The following is a 17815-nucleotide window of genomic DNA, read 5'->3' as shown; positions in this document are numbered from 1 at the left end:
GTGCCGACACAGTTCAGCTGCAAAGGCACGAAAAGGGGGGGTTGAGCAGATCTTGTTTGTTATTTTTGTTGACAGGAACACACACACACACACACACACACACACACACACTGCAAAATCTTTATTAAGGACTGCAAACTTTTTTGAGCAGATACTGATAGGCATGTTTCACAGCAAACACATCAGCATTCAGAACCTCCATGTTCCTGTTAAACTCCTACATACATGCACCACAACAAATGTACCTCATCCACAGTCACAATGGCAATGTGGTTAGTGTCATGCCAGGAAATGGCCCTGTAAGAGTAAATCACATCAGTCATCACTGATATTTTGGCATTTGGCTACCCCCCCCCCCCTCCCTCAAGAGTTTTTACCATGGGCTCAAATGGAAAGATGTGATTGGATGTTGTCTACTTTACAGGTCCATCTTTGAAATTGTTGTTCACTTTCTTCACCAATGAAGGTGCTTGTGTCTCCTGAACCTGGTTGTGAAGTCTCAAACAAAAATGAATCATAAAAGCTGTATCCTCAGCCATCATAATAACAAAACAAGGAAAGAAAAAAATGTATGCAAATCCTGTGGGTGTTTTTTTTAAAAGAAAGTGGGGGCAGGGGGGTTGATTAGTGATGATGGACCAGACCAACCACCATCAAAATGATTCAAACAGCAATGCTGGGTCTCTTCTGGTGTGTGGCTTCGCAGCAGCTTAGCACTGAATTCCTTGCAGACTATTGGTCATGGGGACTGCAGCAGAGTGAGCCTGGGTGTGGCTGTGTATGGGATATTCAGAATGAGTCATATTTGGTCTAGGGTAAGGCCACTGAGATGATACTGATTATGGAGCAGCAAAAACAAAAACAAAAGTTTTAAAATCACGTAATTTAATAGCCAAAATGACAAAATCAAAACAAACAAACAAAAAACCCACACCAACACCATCACCACAGAGACAACCTCCAGCTGCCTCTCATACAAAAGCGAATCACTCTTTTAAATGGACATGAAAATCAAAGAGACGAGTATATTACATGTTTAAAAAAACAAGTCTCTGTTCAGAACAATCACTGCTGTAAACAGTCTATGTGTGGAAAAAAGGGCAAAAACCAAATTTAAAGTAAAAGCACAGCCATGCCAACAAACATGTCATTTAAAGCTATTTCCATGACATATGTCCTGCTTTGTCAGGTGACCCTTTTGATGGTAACAATGGAATAACAAAGTCATGTTTATCATGTCATGTCTCATCCACTGAGCGCGCGCATGCACGCACACACACACACACACAAACCCCTCCCCAGTTACCTTCAACTCCAATCAAAACCAGAAAAACAAAAACCAAACAACAAAAAACCCCAAACAAACAAACAAACAAAAAAAAACCCTGTCATTTTCACCGTACATGTAAACATGAACAATGTCTTTCCTTTAATGTTTATCTTTCTTCATAAGCACATGTACAAGTACACTTGAGTCTACATTCTTGAATTTGTAGTGAAAATTATATTATCTGACAGATGTAAATGATTAAATATTCCAATATTATGTCCGTGACCATAATCTAAAAGAAAAAACTTCAATCACCAAAACACAGACCATGAACATAAATCAATAAAACAGAAAATGAAAACAAAAAATCACAGATCACTGACTAAATATTTGTCAAAGAAAACCAATGACTTTGTGTAACCTGCATTTTCATCAGTTTGAAATCAATACATTGCAAAAATACAAAACTATGTACTTTGCTAAACACATGTCATAAACATTTAACATTTCAGCAGTTATAACAGCAACTGCTGAAACTGAGACTGATATCACAGACATGCAGATAAAAAGAAATTAATTGCATGGTATTTTGCATACAAATAAGCTTTGAATTTACAGTCAAAGTCTTGAAAAAGGAATAGTCTGAGATAAGAAGCATAAGTTAAATCTCACCTTACCGGTGCATGTTTTACAAACAGCCCCATACATAAGGCACAATACTGGGAAGAAGATGACTAACCCTTGTGGAATCAAAAATGTAAAATGACAGCTGCCTTTGAAATGTCCCCTGTCATTTACTTTAAGTACATAACTGAACAGCAACATCAATTGTGTGCTAAGTATACATGATTCAACAGTAACTTACACACACACATACAAACATACACACACACACACACACACAAACACATTTTACATACTGCTTGATGTTTCTTAATAATGGAAGCCTTTTGGTTGACACACAGATTACATCCATTTGGACTTGTCATGTTTTGCACGCCGGGCATCCATTGAAAAACAAACACAGACAGAGTCACTTGGTTTATTTGGGTGTCCAAATCCAAACGTGAGTATAGTGGGGTAAAAATACAACCTGGCTGAGAGTGAGAGTAGTAAACTACATCCAAAGGGTAATGGATGGAAGCTCCAGTCTAAGACAAGATTACAAGAGAATAATAACACACTGTGCAGTAGACGTGCCACTGGTCAGGCATCTGAAGTAGGCACTGCAGTATTCCCCCCCCCCCCCCCACCAATGGTGCACAGTGTGTAAATGTTTATTTACAGCCACGTGGTCATTTCATCAAGAGATGATCTCCTAAAAGTATATAAAGAACCCTGGGATACTTCAGGAACATAATCAGAATACTGTAGGAATGTAATACTGAATCCTAGGACTCTACATCTTGGATTCAACTCGCCAGGCATACTGGACTATTAGTAGATCTGAACCTGATGTCTCTGTAAATTGCCGCAGTATGGAAACGATTGGTGCTTGAATCATGCATCTTCACTTCACAAAGTTTGTTTTCAATTTGGCCAGTTTCATAAGGCAGACAGAAAAAAACAACCTGTACATGTGTGTGTGTGTGTGTGTGTGTGGTGTGTGTGTGAGTGTGAGGGAGGGGGAAGAAAGTGGGACAGTCGGGGTGGGGGATGATAAATACAGTATCTACAGTCCGTTTTAACATCATATACAACAAAGTTCCATTCTTTTCAATAACACACAAACAGTAAACCAAGTCTGTTTTCAGCCACAAAGATGCTGCAGTGCAACAGGGATGTGCCAGTACCTGTTTGCCTTCACATCAGGTTCCATTCTCCTGGACACCATCAAACAGCTGTCAGTAAAAGCCAGAATACAATGTCCTCACGTACAGGGGTGGATGGAAGTACACACAGCACACCCCGTCACCAAAGTACCTGGCTTCGCCCCCTCTGACCGGCACAAAGTCGGCGTCAGTGGCTGGAGCACCTGCTTCCATGTCACACAGCCTCAGCACATCGAAGTTGGTTTCTCTGTTCTGCACCCCCTGCGCACAGCCGATGGTGATGTGAGCTGACCTGCCGTACTTCTTGGCCAGTGGCTTCGTTCTTGTCGGCCTCATCTCCGTCGTCACTGGTGCTGAGGACCAGCTAACACTGGCGGCAGCCTCACCGTTTTCTTCTCGTGTGGATCTCGCTGTCTTCTTCTTGGCACGTTTGTCCGATGGAGGAGAGCTGCTCTTTCGTTTTGCCGGAGCTCTGCTGGCACCAGCCCCGCTGCTTGCTGGGGAGTAACACTGCGCCCCGTCCCAGTCTTTCTCTTCTGGCTTGTCGAACAGGGGGAGCTGTTGGTCGGTGAGCAGCACTCGAGCCCCTACTGTCCTCGGGCTGAAGCAGATGGAGTGTATCTGCAGCAGGAAACACTGGCCCACGGAGCTCTGAACCCGTGGCGAGGCGTGGTAGGCTTTGGCCCCCACAGCGCGGCCCCCGCCACAGAACTTGGCTGTGCAGTGCACCATGCTGCCTGACTTGTTCCCGCTGGTGTAATACTGCTTGAACAGTCCTGAAATGGGTCACACACACACACACACACACTGCTTTAGTATTTATTACAACAGAACATAGTTCAGATCACAAAATGCAAAAGTTACATTTTGATCAATATAAAATAGAAACTTGCAACAAAGCCAGAAGCACTGAACAGTACATGGATTATGAAACAGGACCTCAGTTTATCATCTCCTCTCAGTCACTGGAAAAAAGAATAAAGAAACACTGCACCAGTATATTATGCTTACATGGTGATACATTGTATCATGTGAACAGTTTGTGTAGCCTAACCTTATTCCCGTATACATTCTTAATTCTAGGGTGTCACATTACTTTCATTTATTTTGTTGTTGTGTGTGTGTTAAGTAATATGTCTGTTTTTTAACTGTAAAATGATGAAAAAACAAATTTACAAACAATGAAACCAGCAATTACAGCTGCCGAAGCCTATCAACAAATTTTTTCACATTTTGCAGCTCTAGGGAAAAGGGAACTCACTTGTGAAAGCTGACTCATCACTGAATAGCTCTTGTAACTGTTGCTGCTCGGGTGAAGAGATGTTTAACTGTGTCAGCAACCTTTCTGAGAACCTGGGGAATTTCTGCACACACTCTTCCAGAAGGCACTGTGCAATGCAGGTGAGCTGCTTGGATGAGGACTGTGGGATGAACCAGGCATAGTAGACAGGAATGACATCATCAAACTGGTTCACCTGAAAGGAAGAAGAAGAGCGTTAAATTCAAACTGTTCAATGTGTCCTGACTTTTATTGCATGTGTGGGAGACCCAAAGGACCTGACGGCAACCAGACCATTTGTCAAGGTCTGATGGAGGGGGAAGACAGAATCCAGACTGTGCATGGACATGTTCATGATCTGGGATCTTCTCACTGTCTACAATTCTAGATGGGCATGTTATCCACTGGTCTACAGCTTCAGTCGTATTCTCACTGGTTATCAGTTCAAATGCAAAGATAATGCAAATATCTGCTCCTTTTTTTCTCTCTCTCTATATCCATTTAAAAGTATGTCAGCACTCTTTGTGTGACTGTCAACACTGGGGTACCATGAACTCAATTCAAGAGACATACACTCACACTCACACACACAATGTAATGTTGTTCTTCAACAAAGCTGTATGCGTGTATAGTGGTATGTATTGAAAGGCTCCAAAAAAGATTACAGACACTGTTAAAACTAATGATCACAGACGCAACCACATGATGTGCATACCTAGACAAAGAAATACCCTTTACAAATCCAGCTTTCTGTACTCTGGTGGAAATTCATAGAATAATCTCCCCCTCACTTTAATAAGCATTATGTGTATTTATGAATAAAAAACGTGTTTAAGAAAATCTTAAGAATCATCTGACTGTCCAAAAGACTGGCAGTAATACAAGTCTTGATCTATTTGTCTGATAATAGCTACTTTTATGAATTGTGAAATGCTTTGTCTAATGCTCGTGTTGGCAGTGAATACGTATTATATGCGGGAACATGTGTTTGTGAATGGGCTGAGCATGGTTTATTCATGCTCAAACATTGTGTGTGTGTGTGTGTGTGTGTGTGTGTGTGTGTGTGTGTGTGTGTGTGTGTGTGTATGTGAGTGTGTGTGTTTGAAGCAGAAATTATGCAACTGCATATTTTACTATCACCTTATTCTTGTATTTATGAATATCAGTATGCTTTTGTTGTTGTTGTTGTTTTTCTTATATTTTTTCATGGATGGACTGATACAAAAAAAAAAAAAAAAAAAAAAAAAAAAAAGCATTTGTTTCTTATTCAATTTACCATTATGAAATAAAATTTGACATTGACTTTGTCACTTAGATACACATGAAACTGATGAATGCAATCAAAACGTGGCAAATCTGAGCAAGGAAACTACCGACAAAACTTGAATGCCAAATTCGCAGCCTTTTGCGCCACAGAAAACAAGCAGGCTCACACAATGGTCTACCACGAAGAAGGATTTCCTAAACACTTATTGCCCACTCCCTTTTGTCACAGTTTGTTTCCTGACATCTGTCTGAACATTTTTATGTGATTCAAACTATGCATCACAGATCCTGTGTGTGCTATGTTGTGTGAGTGAGTGAGTAAGTGAGTGAGAGAGAGAGAGAGAGAGAGAGAGAGAGAGAGAGAGTGTGTGTGTGTGTGTGTGTGTGTTGACTGTTTCAAGGTAATTTTCCCTGATCTAGAATAGTACAAGAACACAAATACATACACGTATGCCTGAACAGGAAACATTTCCTTTGCAGCAGTGAACGACCTAACAGCAACAGCAACAATAACAACAAAGACACACATGCTAACACATACACACACATTTAAACTGTTCCACATGTATGTGTACAAAAACCGGAGTGCGACAGGCAATGTACATAAATACACACTGTGTGGTGGGTGAGTGGGGCATGGCGGGTCACCAATGGAGGAGGCAAAAAGGGATATTTATCCTGACCCATTATTTTCTAAAATGATCCACTGATTTTGTGGTGAACTGGTCAAAAGACACGTAGAGACTGAACCAAACCTAAACGCTGTGCATGTATAATTATTATACAAATCTGATTAATTTTATTATGTAATCAAAATTGCAACTGAATTACATAACAGATAAACATTAATTCAACAAAGCATTTCAAAGTGGAAAATCGCATTACTAAGTAATACTCTAGGAGGTCTTTCTTTCTACACAAAGACAAAGAAAATAGAATTACTAAGAAATACTTTAAGGGGTCTTTCTTTCGACACTAAGTCACAGAAAACAGCATTACTAACTAAGAAATACTTTATGGGGTCCTTCTTTCGACACTGTGTCACACACTTTTATCGTGTACAGTTTCTCACCTTCCTCTTCAGTGTTTCAACATCCACTCCATGTTTATTTCTGATGGCCAGTTCCTCTGGGTTCCACCTCCAGGCTGTCTTGGGCTGCACAGGCACGACGACGTAATCCATGTGACTGGCCAGCGACAGGTAAAACTTCATCTCCCATCTCCGCACGTTGGTGTTGTCCACAATCACCACTGGCTCACCTGCACTGCACGCATCTTTCGCCTTCTGTTGGCAGGCCTCGTGGGCAGAGCCTAGACCAGCAGCATCAAACTTGTAAACACCATTCTGGAAGAAATAGTCGTCTGCAGAGCAGACTACGCTGGAATGGTAGGCAGAGCAGATGGCTTTGACTATGGTGCTCTTGCCTGACCCCGGCAGACCTCTCATGAGGAAAAGCACTCTGGACCTCTGTATCAAGTTCCTTGTTTCTTGATCACACAGGAATGGGAAGAGTAGAGAAGGATCTGCATCGACCTCATCAAGGGCTGAAGTTTGGACACTTGGTTTTTGCATTGCTGCCATGTGTACTTTATTCCTTCTGTATCTGATCTTGCAGAAGACTGCAACCTCTGAGGTGTCTGACTGAAAGATAAAATCAGGCTTAATACAACTTTTGCACCAACTGCAATACATAAATATACAGACACACACACTCTTTTGAAACAGAGATTAAAATCAGCTCCCTCCTACCCATCCCTTCCTAATGTGATACTGACAGTGCTTTTCACATCCTTGTGACTCAGTGTGTTCCTGTGTGTGTATGTCACTATGTGTGGCGGTGGTGGTGGTGGTGGTTGTGTGTGTGTGTGCATGAGAAAACAAAACAAAGCAACAATTAGGAAAGAGAAAGGCCGTGTACAAAGTCACAACCTCCAGCTGGACAATGGAAATTGAAGCTCTTACACATACTGTTCAATGGCTGTCATCTATTCATATGCCTATAAATCAACATGCCAGGATTCTAACTCAGTGAACCTCCTATAAAAAATTGAAAGTGGGATGGGGAGCCTAGAGTGGCATGAGGCAATGAGCAACTTTCAGATTCAAAAGCTTACATGGTCATAATGCCCATGACATGCAAGTGTGATGGGAAATGAGTGAGCTGATAGGTTTGCTGGTAATGCAACAACGAAAAAACAACCAGGGAAAATCTGAAATCCTAGGAAAAGTAAAAGAGTACCTAAAAAAAACAAACCAACAGATACAAGGTCATCACACCATCGATTGCCTAACTGAAAGAATGATAGAGAGAAAGAACAGCCATAAGTCTAGCATGGAAGGTAGAGCACAATCCTTTGCAAATCAAATGAATATTGGCATCATTTCCAAGCCAACATTGCTTAATTTTTTTTCCAAAATGGAACAGTCTTTCTGGGGTTTCCCAAATACTTAAGACTGAGCAACATGCGGGACACCATGCTCATGGCATCAGAGATCTTTTCCCACCTCTCCCGCAGCAAATCGGTGGCAGTATGTGTGTGTGTGTGTGTGTGTGTGTGTGTGTGTGTATGCATGTTTCTGGACAGCTCTGTGTTTGTCCAAGTGCATGTATGTGTGTGTGTGTGTGTGTGTGTGTGTGTGTGTGTGTGGCAGGGGTGGGGGTGGGGGGTGAGAAGGGGCGGGGGTGTGGGCGTGTGTGTGTTGTGTGTGTGTATTTGTGACAGAAGCTGCGGGGGAGGGAGGCGGGAGGGGGGTGTTGATTTGGCTGATGGTGTGTGTGTGTGTGTGTGTGTGTTTATGCATCGGGGCTCTTGTGCTTTATGTGTAGTGCTGAGCCTGTGTACCTTTGTTTTAGCTTTAAGTGTAATATCTGTGAAACTGGAGAGAAAGTGAGTGCGTACGAGACAGGCAGACAGACAGAGACGGGCAGAGAGAGACAGAGGGTGACATGGATAAAAACAAAGAGACAGAGATTTGTCTAGAAATGATTCTGATGTTTTTGTGATAATTTCATTGGAGAATACCACACATGGAGAATACCTTACCGCATCGACATTGGAGTATGTGGTGATCTGGATCGAGTTCGTATGATGACGAATGTCCTGCACCATTACGGGAGAAGCAGAAGCAACAAACGCTGGCAACAACATCGTCGTTCTTGTTGTTAGTTCTATCAAGTCACAGACCAGGGACTTTCGTTCTGCAACAACTTCAAGTCAGTTGCAGTGTGTTTTTTCTCTCTCAAAGGCCTAGCTTGGTTTATCTAAATACGAACTCCACAGCTTGAGCCTACATAAGCAAGTCGTCCCCCCGACTTCAACTAAGATATTGCATTTCATTTATGAAACGAGTTAACCATTGTTTGCCGTCAACACATGTTTCACCATCGTTGCAGAAGGGCACAGGCCACTGATCTAAAAATAGATCAATGCGCACAGGCCCGCACTGATGTCATTATTCTCTAAACAAAAATTGTGATATCAAAATATGAGTAAATATCGAATAAATATACACAAATAACCAAATATATATCATCAAATTATTTACACTTTAACTATAAATTGTTTTTACGCCGAGAAAAATTACCCGTTTCTTTAACCATGCTCGATTTCAATTTCTTTTCCTCCGACTTTCGCTTTTGCAGACATGGAATCATCGCCACATGTAGGTTCCGGATTTCAACACTTTGACACTGAGGCTTCCCCAAGCTTTCAAAGTGTTCAGAAAAGACGCTGATGTCATGTTAGAATTTGGACACTTTAAGTCTTTTAGCGATTGGTCGACGGCATAAAGTATGGGCTGAGCGTGTAACTTGAACATGATTGGAATCCTCAGTACTGATATTGATACTGATGGAATCCTCACCCTAGCGACCTTTGGGCAAGGAAAGGCTTACTGTGATACTGGTAAAGAGGATTCTGATTTTTTTTCATAGGAATAAGACCGATCACAAAGGATGGCACAGTGTTTACCACAGAAGGAGCACTTCCCCACCTTAGCCAAAGAAGTCCTAGAATCAGCAGTGCGAGATGTAAAAGCCCAGTATACAGGTAAACATACTACGTTTGCTCCGCAGGTTGTGTATCTGGCAGAACTGCCAAGCTACAATGATTTCTTTGCTAAGTTTCTCGTGCCCAACCAGCTGTGTGTCCTGACTGAGGCAGCGACCAGACAGTGGCGCAGTCGTCAAGACTGGGTGTGTGAGGATGGAAGCCCGAACTTTGATTTCTTACAACATGCGTTTGGTAAGTTTTTGAATTGATGGTGATATTATATATGGTGAAACAACTTCACAATATCCAGCAGAGAACAAAGAGAACAATGACATACATGAAATATAATTACCAACACACTTTTCCAAATCGCCAAACATGCATCCATTACCAGCCTGCACACTCACACCATGATTGCTTGCATGTTGTTTTCAGGTGGGAGTGCATGCATGATAAAGTAATAAATTAATTGGGATGGATGAGATAGAGGTTGGTGAAATCGGGTGTGAGTAGGAGGATGTGAAGTTGGTGACTGGTATGTGTTGGTATATGTGTGAATACATGGTATGTGGATGTATCACAGTGTGTTGATTGGGTCTTGAGACTGACCAAAATACACACACGCGCGCGTGTGCACACACACACACAAACACACACACACACTACTAATGCAGAAGTCTGCCTTTGGTCTTTTAGTCTGTCAGCACTGAAAGTACTTCATGCTTTACTTTTAATTGATTAATTTATAAAACTGAATTTTTTTTATCCTTAGACTAATTTTGTTGAAAAATGTGTTCTATCTATCTATCTATCTGTGTGTGTGTGCGCGTGCATGCGCACACACACACACACACACACACACACACGTCGCACACACACATACACACACTCATGTACAGAAGCGCACGCACACATACATGATTTTAGTCAGCCATTCAGTATATAAATTGTGAACGATCTGTCAATCACTGAATCAAGGTAATGCGACTGTTCCTGTGGCAAACTGCAAGTCCAAAGAGTTTTCTGCCCACACCAAACAGGAGATGAAGATGAGTGAGTTCCTGACCTACTGGCGACAGTACAGGGAGGCAGGGCATCCAGCAACTGACAACTCTTGGTACCTGAAAGACTGGCACTTCACAAGGTAAACATAAACCTGCTGCACATTTGCAGTGTGTGTCTGTGTGTGTGTGTGTCCTTCTGTTTAACGTCTATCCACATACTGTGATTTTAGACCAAAGTGTGTGTAATGAGATGCAATATCTAGAAGTCGCACACACACACACACACACACACACACACACACACACACACACACACACTCATGTATATGTATGTACTGCTGTGTGTAAGTGCCAGATTTGTTCTTTATTCTACCATAATTTTATAACTTAAGCTAACTATATTTGATCATTGCCCTAAGTTTACAACTTTACTCTTTTGTTTAAAGATTCTGTTTAGTTGTTTTTTTTCCCCTATTAATTAGGAACTGATCTTTGTTTCAGGGATTTCCCAGACTACAATGCCTACAGTACCTGCAGTTTCTTCCGGTCAGACTGGATGAATGAGTTCTGGGATACAAGAAAGGACATTGATGATGATTACAGATTTGTGTACATGGGACCCAAAAACACATGGACACCATTCCATGCTGATGTGTTTCGCTCCTACAGTTGGTCTGCAAACATTTGTGGTCAAAAGCGGTGGATTTTCTTTCCTCCAGGTTATCAGGTGTTTTTGCAGATTACTGTGTGTGTGGGTATGGGTGTGTTTTTGTTTGTGTGTGTGTGTGCGTGTGTGTGTGTGTGTTTGTTCTTTAACATCTTTCACTTTAAGTAATATTAGATGAGATAGGAAAAAAAAATTGATGGCGGGAAAAGAAATTACTGTATAAGCATGCGGGTATGGAAATGTGTGTGTGTGTGTGTGTGTGTGTGTGTGTGTGTGTGTGTGTGTGTAATACATTTTTCCTAGTTATGCTCCTCACCCTAAGCAACTTAGAAAATAAACATCAATGAAAGGTACAAGCTGTCATGTTCTCTAAAATGATTTGTTAAATGAATACTGTAATATTTTTGTGTGTGTGAAGAGTGTACATTCAAGCAAGTTTCACTGTTTCAATTGACATCTGGTTCTTAAACAGACTCAAAGAGGTGAGACATGTTCATGTCAAGAAACCTATTCACAAATGGATCACTGCAATTTTCTCTGAAATATTTCAGGTGAAGAAGAACATTTAAAAGACATCCACAACAGCTTGGTGTATGATGTCACTACCAAGGAGCTGGAAGATCCTGGTAAGTTTCCCAACGCCCACAAAGCTGAGCACAGGATTGAGATCATTCAGCATCCAGGGGAAACGATCTTTGTTCCCAGTGGCTGGCATCACCAGGTGGAGAATCTGGTGAGTTACCTCCCTGGTGGGATTTTCACGTTGGTTCATGGTTGTGAGGGTGTTACTGTACCATTTGTAGATGGTAAATACTATTCTGACCCAAGCCTATGTTTGCTCACACCCATAAGTAATATGTATGTAAGCTCAGATGACAGATATGTACTCTCGCTCTCGTACATACATGCATGCATGTGCAAATACATGAACACAGATACACAGAGACACACACGCATGCTCACACATGTGCACACACAAACACACACACACACACACACACACACACACACATGCGTGCATATACACACACACACATGCACACACACACAATCATTTCCTGCACCTGTAGATCTACTCAAGGTGCACAAAATGTTTTTAATATTTTAGAATAGTATTTTACATGGTCTCACGTCTTGTTTACACATATGGGGTGCCTTCCCCTTTCAGGAAGACACCATTTCCATCAACCACAACTGGCTGAACGGTTGTAACGTGCGGCAGTGCTGGGCTCACTTGAAGGCGTCACTGGCTGACGTTGAGCAGGAGATCAGTGACTGTCGGGATATGGACGGCTGGGATCAGCAATGTCAGGTACAACCCTTGTCTGGTCCTCCACTGTTTGGGATTTGACACATGCTGGTGATGTACAGGTAGAAGTTACTTTTAGGTTGTCAGTTCCGCAAGTTTAGTTTGTGAGGAACCATACCTGAAAGCTTATCTTTTAAGTGTATATGTTTCGCTTTTATTGTGAGCTACACGACCACTTAGCAGTTTCTCTTGAGAGATAATAAAGGTGACTTGACTTAACCTAGTTGTATGTTTGTTGTGTTTTATGTTTAGTTTGTGTACGAGGTAAGGTTGTTGGTAATATTTTGACTTTGCCCAATACACTTGCCAGATATGTGACTTGGTAGATGTGGTGCATTGTATTTGGAGCAGTCCATATGCAATGACACAGCCTTGACATCTGTCTGCCAGTACAGTGTCCATGTGTGTCTGGGTTGGATTCCAGTCTCACCCTTTCTCCCAAGTTTGACAAGTTTGACCAGAAAATCAGACTGAGGGTCTAGTCATTCAGATGAGTGTGTAGAATGCACCTGGTGTTCTGAAAAAAGCACCCAAGGCAGCACAAGTGTTGTCCTCTGGCACAATTCTGTAGAAGAAATCCACTCTGATAGGTACACAAATGTCTATTAATGCACTCAAGTATGGCCTGATGGGTTATTTGTATTTGTATTCCTTTTTATCACAACAGATTTCTCTGTGTGAAATTTGGGCTGCTCTCCCCAGGGAGAGCGCGTCGCTACACTACAGCGCCACCCATTTTTTTGTATTTTTTTTCCTGCGTGCAGTTTTATTTGTTTTTCCTGTCGAAGTGGATTTTTCTACAGAATTTTGCCAGGAACAACCCTTTTGTTGCCGTGGGTTCTTTTACGTGCGCTAAGTGCATGCTGCACACGGGACCTCGGTTTATCGTCTCATCCGAATGACTAGCGTCCAGACCACCACTCAAGGTCTGATGGAGAGGGAGAAAATATCGGCGGCTGAGCCGTGATTCGAACCAGCGCCCTCAGATTCTCTCGCTTCCTAGGCGGACGCGTTACCTCTAGGCCACCACTCCATCAGGCTTATGTTGCAGGTCAGGCATCTGCCCAGCTGGTGTGGTGTTGAGTATATGGATTTGTCCGAATGCAGTAATGTCTCCTTGAGAAACTGAAACTGAAAACACTTCATTGGACTAAGCGGGAAAGGTTGACTTAGCAGTTAGCTGTACCTCGTACCTACTGTAGGCATTATTTCAGAAAAGGTTGACTCCATACCTCATACCTACTGTAGACATTATTTCAGAAAAGGTTGACTCCACACCTCATACCTACTGTAGACATTATTTCAGAAAAGGTTGACTCCATACCTCATACCTACTGTAGACATTATTTCAGAAAAGGTTGACTGATCCATACCTTTGATAAGTTCATGTTTTTTTTAGTTTGTCTGTGGGTCAACTTATCCAGAGACAACTATATATATATATGTATATGTATATAATGCTAAATAAAACCCCCAAAGAAAAGAATTGTTCTCCTTTCTTTTTTACCCTCAAATTTTCGCCCGTAAGGCCTCATCAGGAGAGCGTCTTGTATCTCTCTCTCTCTCTCTCTCTCTCTCTATATATATATATATATGTATGTATTTTTCTGTATGGCTTCCAGTTTTTGACTGTGTCAGTACTGAGAAGTGATGGAGCAGACTGGTGCACTTCCCTCCTCCCCTTTTCACTATATATGCTACTGTATTTTATTGTATTGCTGTATGTTTGTCACAACAGAGAGAGTGCGTCACTACACTGAGAACGCCACTTTTTGGGGGGGTATTTTTTCCTACCTGCAGTTATTTATTTGTTTTCCTATCAAAATGGATTTTTCTACAAAATTTTGCCAGGGCCAACCCTTTTGAAGACGTGGGTTCTTTATCATGCGCTAAGTGCATGCTGCACACGGGACCTCGGTTTATCGTCTCATTCGAATGACTAGTGTCCAGACCACCAGTCAAGGTCCAGTGGAGGGGGAGAAAATACTGGCGACTGTGCTGGGATTCGAACCAGTTTGCTCAGATTCTCTCACTTCCTAGGCAGATGCGTTATCTCTAGGCCATCACTCCACTCACTGTACAGTACAGTGTGATAATTAGCGATACCTCCACCTCCCTTATCATCATCCCCACCTCCCTCCCCCAATTTCTTTTCTCAGGATGGTTCTCCACCAGAGTGCAGTGTCCTGAAACAAGGCCATCTTCTATAATTAGTATTTAAAAGTCATGTCAGCGCACAAAGAACAGATCTACACCATTTTAGTTTATTTAGACGGAGAGCAGTGTGCATGAACTAGGAGTGTTCTATAATTAGTATATATAAATAAAACATGTCAGCACCGAAACTACAGGTAACAGATCAACCCCCTTTTAGTGATTCAGACCCTCTCAGGTAAACCACACATGCAGAGCATGCCTAATTGTTGGCCCAGTATAATCAGTTTGGCCTTGAATATTTGATCACATTGGACTAATTTAGAGCTGTGATATTGCTGTTCATGTTTGGGTTTTCCTGCTCTGGCAGTCAAAAACCTTTAATGCCATCAGAGACTTTAACCAAGAAAATATTATGGAAATAAAGAATTATGACCATTAGACATGAAGAACATTTCAGGAATCATGGAAATGATTGGAAATAATGTCAAATCTGGTATTTCAGATACATTTTAGCAACATGCCTCACAGTTGTGTGATGTTTGGGTTGATGCATGGTCTGTTTGCAGACAATACTGAGAGCTTTGACTGGCCTGGACTACAAGGAGTTTCTTCGCTTCATGGAGTCCGTGGCAAGGAGACGTATCCAGGCACTAAGCTCCTGGAAGCAGAAAGTGACACCCTCCACCTGTGACTCTACCGCCTTCCCCTGCACACCTCACAATGCTGACCTCCAGCATTCACCGTCAGAGGCTTTAACTAGTCCGACTGGAAACGGTGAAGGCTTTGATGACACATCAGCTCAACACCATCAGTACGAAGAAGATGCGTTGAACCTTTCAGAAGGAGCGGTTCTCAATGGCCAAGATCTAGGCTCCCGGCACTGGAGTTACTGTAACGTGAACCATGCTCTTTTCGACCTGGCCAGTATCGCTTTGGTGCTTCAAGACATCGAGCAGCATACATCCTTGCGATCAGTTCCAGAGGTTGAAGACCATGTGGCAGGCAAGGACAAGAATGACCCTCATGTAGACATAGCTGCAAGTGTTTGGGAAGAAGGGAAAAAGCGTTGTACTTCACAATATGCAGATGAAAACTGTTCAGAAATATCAGAATGTCCGAAAGAAAGCATCAGCACCGAGTTTTTGCTGGAGGAAATAAGTCAGTGTTTGTCAGCTTTTGGAGTGGAGGGAAAATGGAAATTATGACAGAATGTTCATTTCAGTTTTGATTTTGTTGCCAGTTCAGGCTGTCCCTGCTCTGTTTGCTTTCATCTTATCTGCTTCTTTGCCATGCTGTTTGGTTTGGATTATGTCATTGCATTATTGAATGTGTGCTATTACATACAATACAGTACAAAACAATACAGTACAATACAATACAATACATCTTTATTCATCCATTTGGAAATTAAATTGTGCATCCGCAGGCTCGTCACTCACCCTTCACAATATCTCAGCCAACAGCCAAGTCCAACACACTTGCAACATGACAAATGTTCGACAAAAGATAAAACAGCAATGCATGAAGCTAAATACACAAGCAACACAACACAGCGGGAACATTTCCCCCCCCCACACACACACGTACCCTTACCCTCCACACACACACACACACACAAACACTCACACACACACACACACACACAAACACTCACACACATTTTGTAAAATAACATGAATATTAAGAAACACAATAACAGAACAAGAAATGCTTCTATAAAATCATTATAAAATAAATGGCAGGTTCAGTATTTGAATAAATACAACATGTGGTAGAAGAAATAGGTTCTAGAGTAATTGGTACTTGAAGATAAAGATTCCTGTATAAGAAACCCTGCTATGAATTAAGCATTATAACTCATAACCATATCGTATTGCTTTACTCTCAGTTTAGCTTGGTGTACAGATGCTACATAATTGTTGTGTGCAGATACGATCATTTTTTTATCTGTGATGTGGCCTACCTATGTGTGTGAGCTCAAAGTGCAAATCTGTGGGTAGGCCTTGAAACCAATATATGCAATTTTATACACATTTAATTGTATGAGAGTAAATGTGTGTGTGTGTATTTGTGTGTGAAGGAAAGAGAATTCAATGTATGTATGTGTGTGTGTATGTGTGTGTGTGAAGGAAAGAGAATACCTTTGTCTCATTGAAGTTACTGTTAGTGAAATGTAGATCTAATGTGTAGTGAATATGAAGTTTGAGTGAATAAACGGACTCCAATCATTTTTGTTTGTGTCTGAAAAATGGGGCTTATCACAGACTTCTCACATAAGTCCACCAAAAAAAGCATAAGATTCTTGTTACTATGTTCTGTTAAAAAAAGGAATCGTTTTCATTTAAGTTTTCATGTACAAATGTTGAACATTACACAATGATTATATATATACTACACATTCAAACAGAACATAGAGTCAACAAGAAGACACTGCAATCCTCTCTTCATGTATAGTCAACACCCTTGTTCGTGGCTGCTACATTTCCTCTGTGTGTGTGTGTGTGTGTGTGTGTGTGTGTGTGTGTGACAGAGAGAGAGAGAGAGAGAGGGAGAGAGAGAGAGAGAGAGATATCCAGTGGCTGTAGTGACGTTGACTCTCTGCTTTCTAATAATCAAAAGTGTGTGTGTGATCCAGTGTAATTTCCGCCTGTCTGTTAAAGATCCCCATTGATCGCTGTTTTGTCGCTATCCAGTCTTGATTTTTTTTATATTCTGTCTGATACAAGGCCTGACCAGCGTCAAGTTTATGTGCAAGTCCTGCATCTGCTTTTTTCTGTAGATGTGGTGCAGCCTGTGTGATGTGGTGTAGCCTGTGTGATGTGGTGTGGTGTAGCCTGTGTGATGTGGTGTAGCATGTGTGATGTGGTGTGGTGTAGCCTGTGTGATGTGATGTGGTGTAGCCTGTGTAGTGTGGTGTAGCCTGTGTGAGGTGTAGCCTGTGTGGTGTGGTGTAGCCTGTGTGATGTGGTGTAGCCTGTGTGATGTGGTGTGGTGTAGCCTGTGTGGTGTGGTGTAGCCTGTGTGATGTGGTGTAGCCTGTGTGATGTGATGTGGTGTAGCCTGTGTGAGGTGTAGCCTGTGTGGTGTGGTGTAGCCTG

General features: G+C 41.8%; 2 protein-coding genes across 2 annotated transcripts; one reads left to right on the top strand and one right to left on the bottom strand.

Annotated features, from left to right (window-relative positions):
* Positions 1 to 125: 125 nt before the first annotated feature.
* LOC143280391 (2',3'-cyclic-nucleotide 3'-phosphodiesterase-like) lies at positions 126 to 8978 on the bottom strand. The gene is made up of 4 exons (XM_076585028.1): positions 8633 to 8978; positions 6660 to 7229; positions 4304 to 4517; positions 126 to 3818 (listed from the first exon to the last, which is right to left on the bottom strand). Exons 1-4 carry the CDS (start codon positions 8735 to 8737, stop codon positions 3115 to 3117), a joined length of 1593 nt encoding a protein of 530 aa, XP_076441143.1. The 5' UTR covers positions 8738 to 8978; the 3' UTR covers positions 126 to 3114.
* Positions 8979 to 9238: 260 nt separating this feature from the next.
* Positions 9239 to 16918, top strand: LOC143291401 (2-oxoglutarate and iron-dependent oxygenase JMJD4-like). Its single transcript, XM_076601244.1, has 6 exons — positions 9239 to 9832; positions 10559 to 10724; positions 11086 to 11303; positions 11803 to 11984; positions 12420 to 12563; positions 15284 to 16918. Exons 1-6 carry the CDS (start codon positions 9544 to 9546, stop codon positions 15920 to 15922), a joined length of 1638 nt encoding a protein of 545 aa, XP_076457359.1. The 5' UTR covers positions 9239 to 9543; the 3' UTR covers positions 15923 to 16918.
* The last annotated feature ends 897 nt before the right edge of the window (positions 16919 to 17815 follow it).

Source organism: Babylonia areolata, chromosome 1 (assembly GCF_041734735.1).
Source record: "Babylonia areolata isolate BAREFJ2019XMU chromosome 1, ASM4173473v1, whole genome shotgun sequence".
NCBI classification, from domain to species: domain Eukaryota; kingdom Metazoa; phylum Mollusca; class Gastropoda; order Neogastropoda; family Buccinidae; genus Babylonia; species Babylonia areolata.
This window is presented reverse-complemented; position numbering and strand designations above follow the sequence as displayed.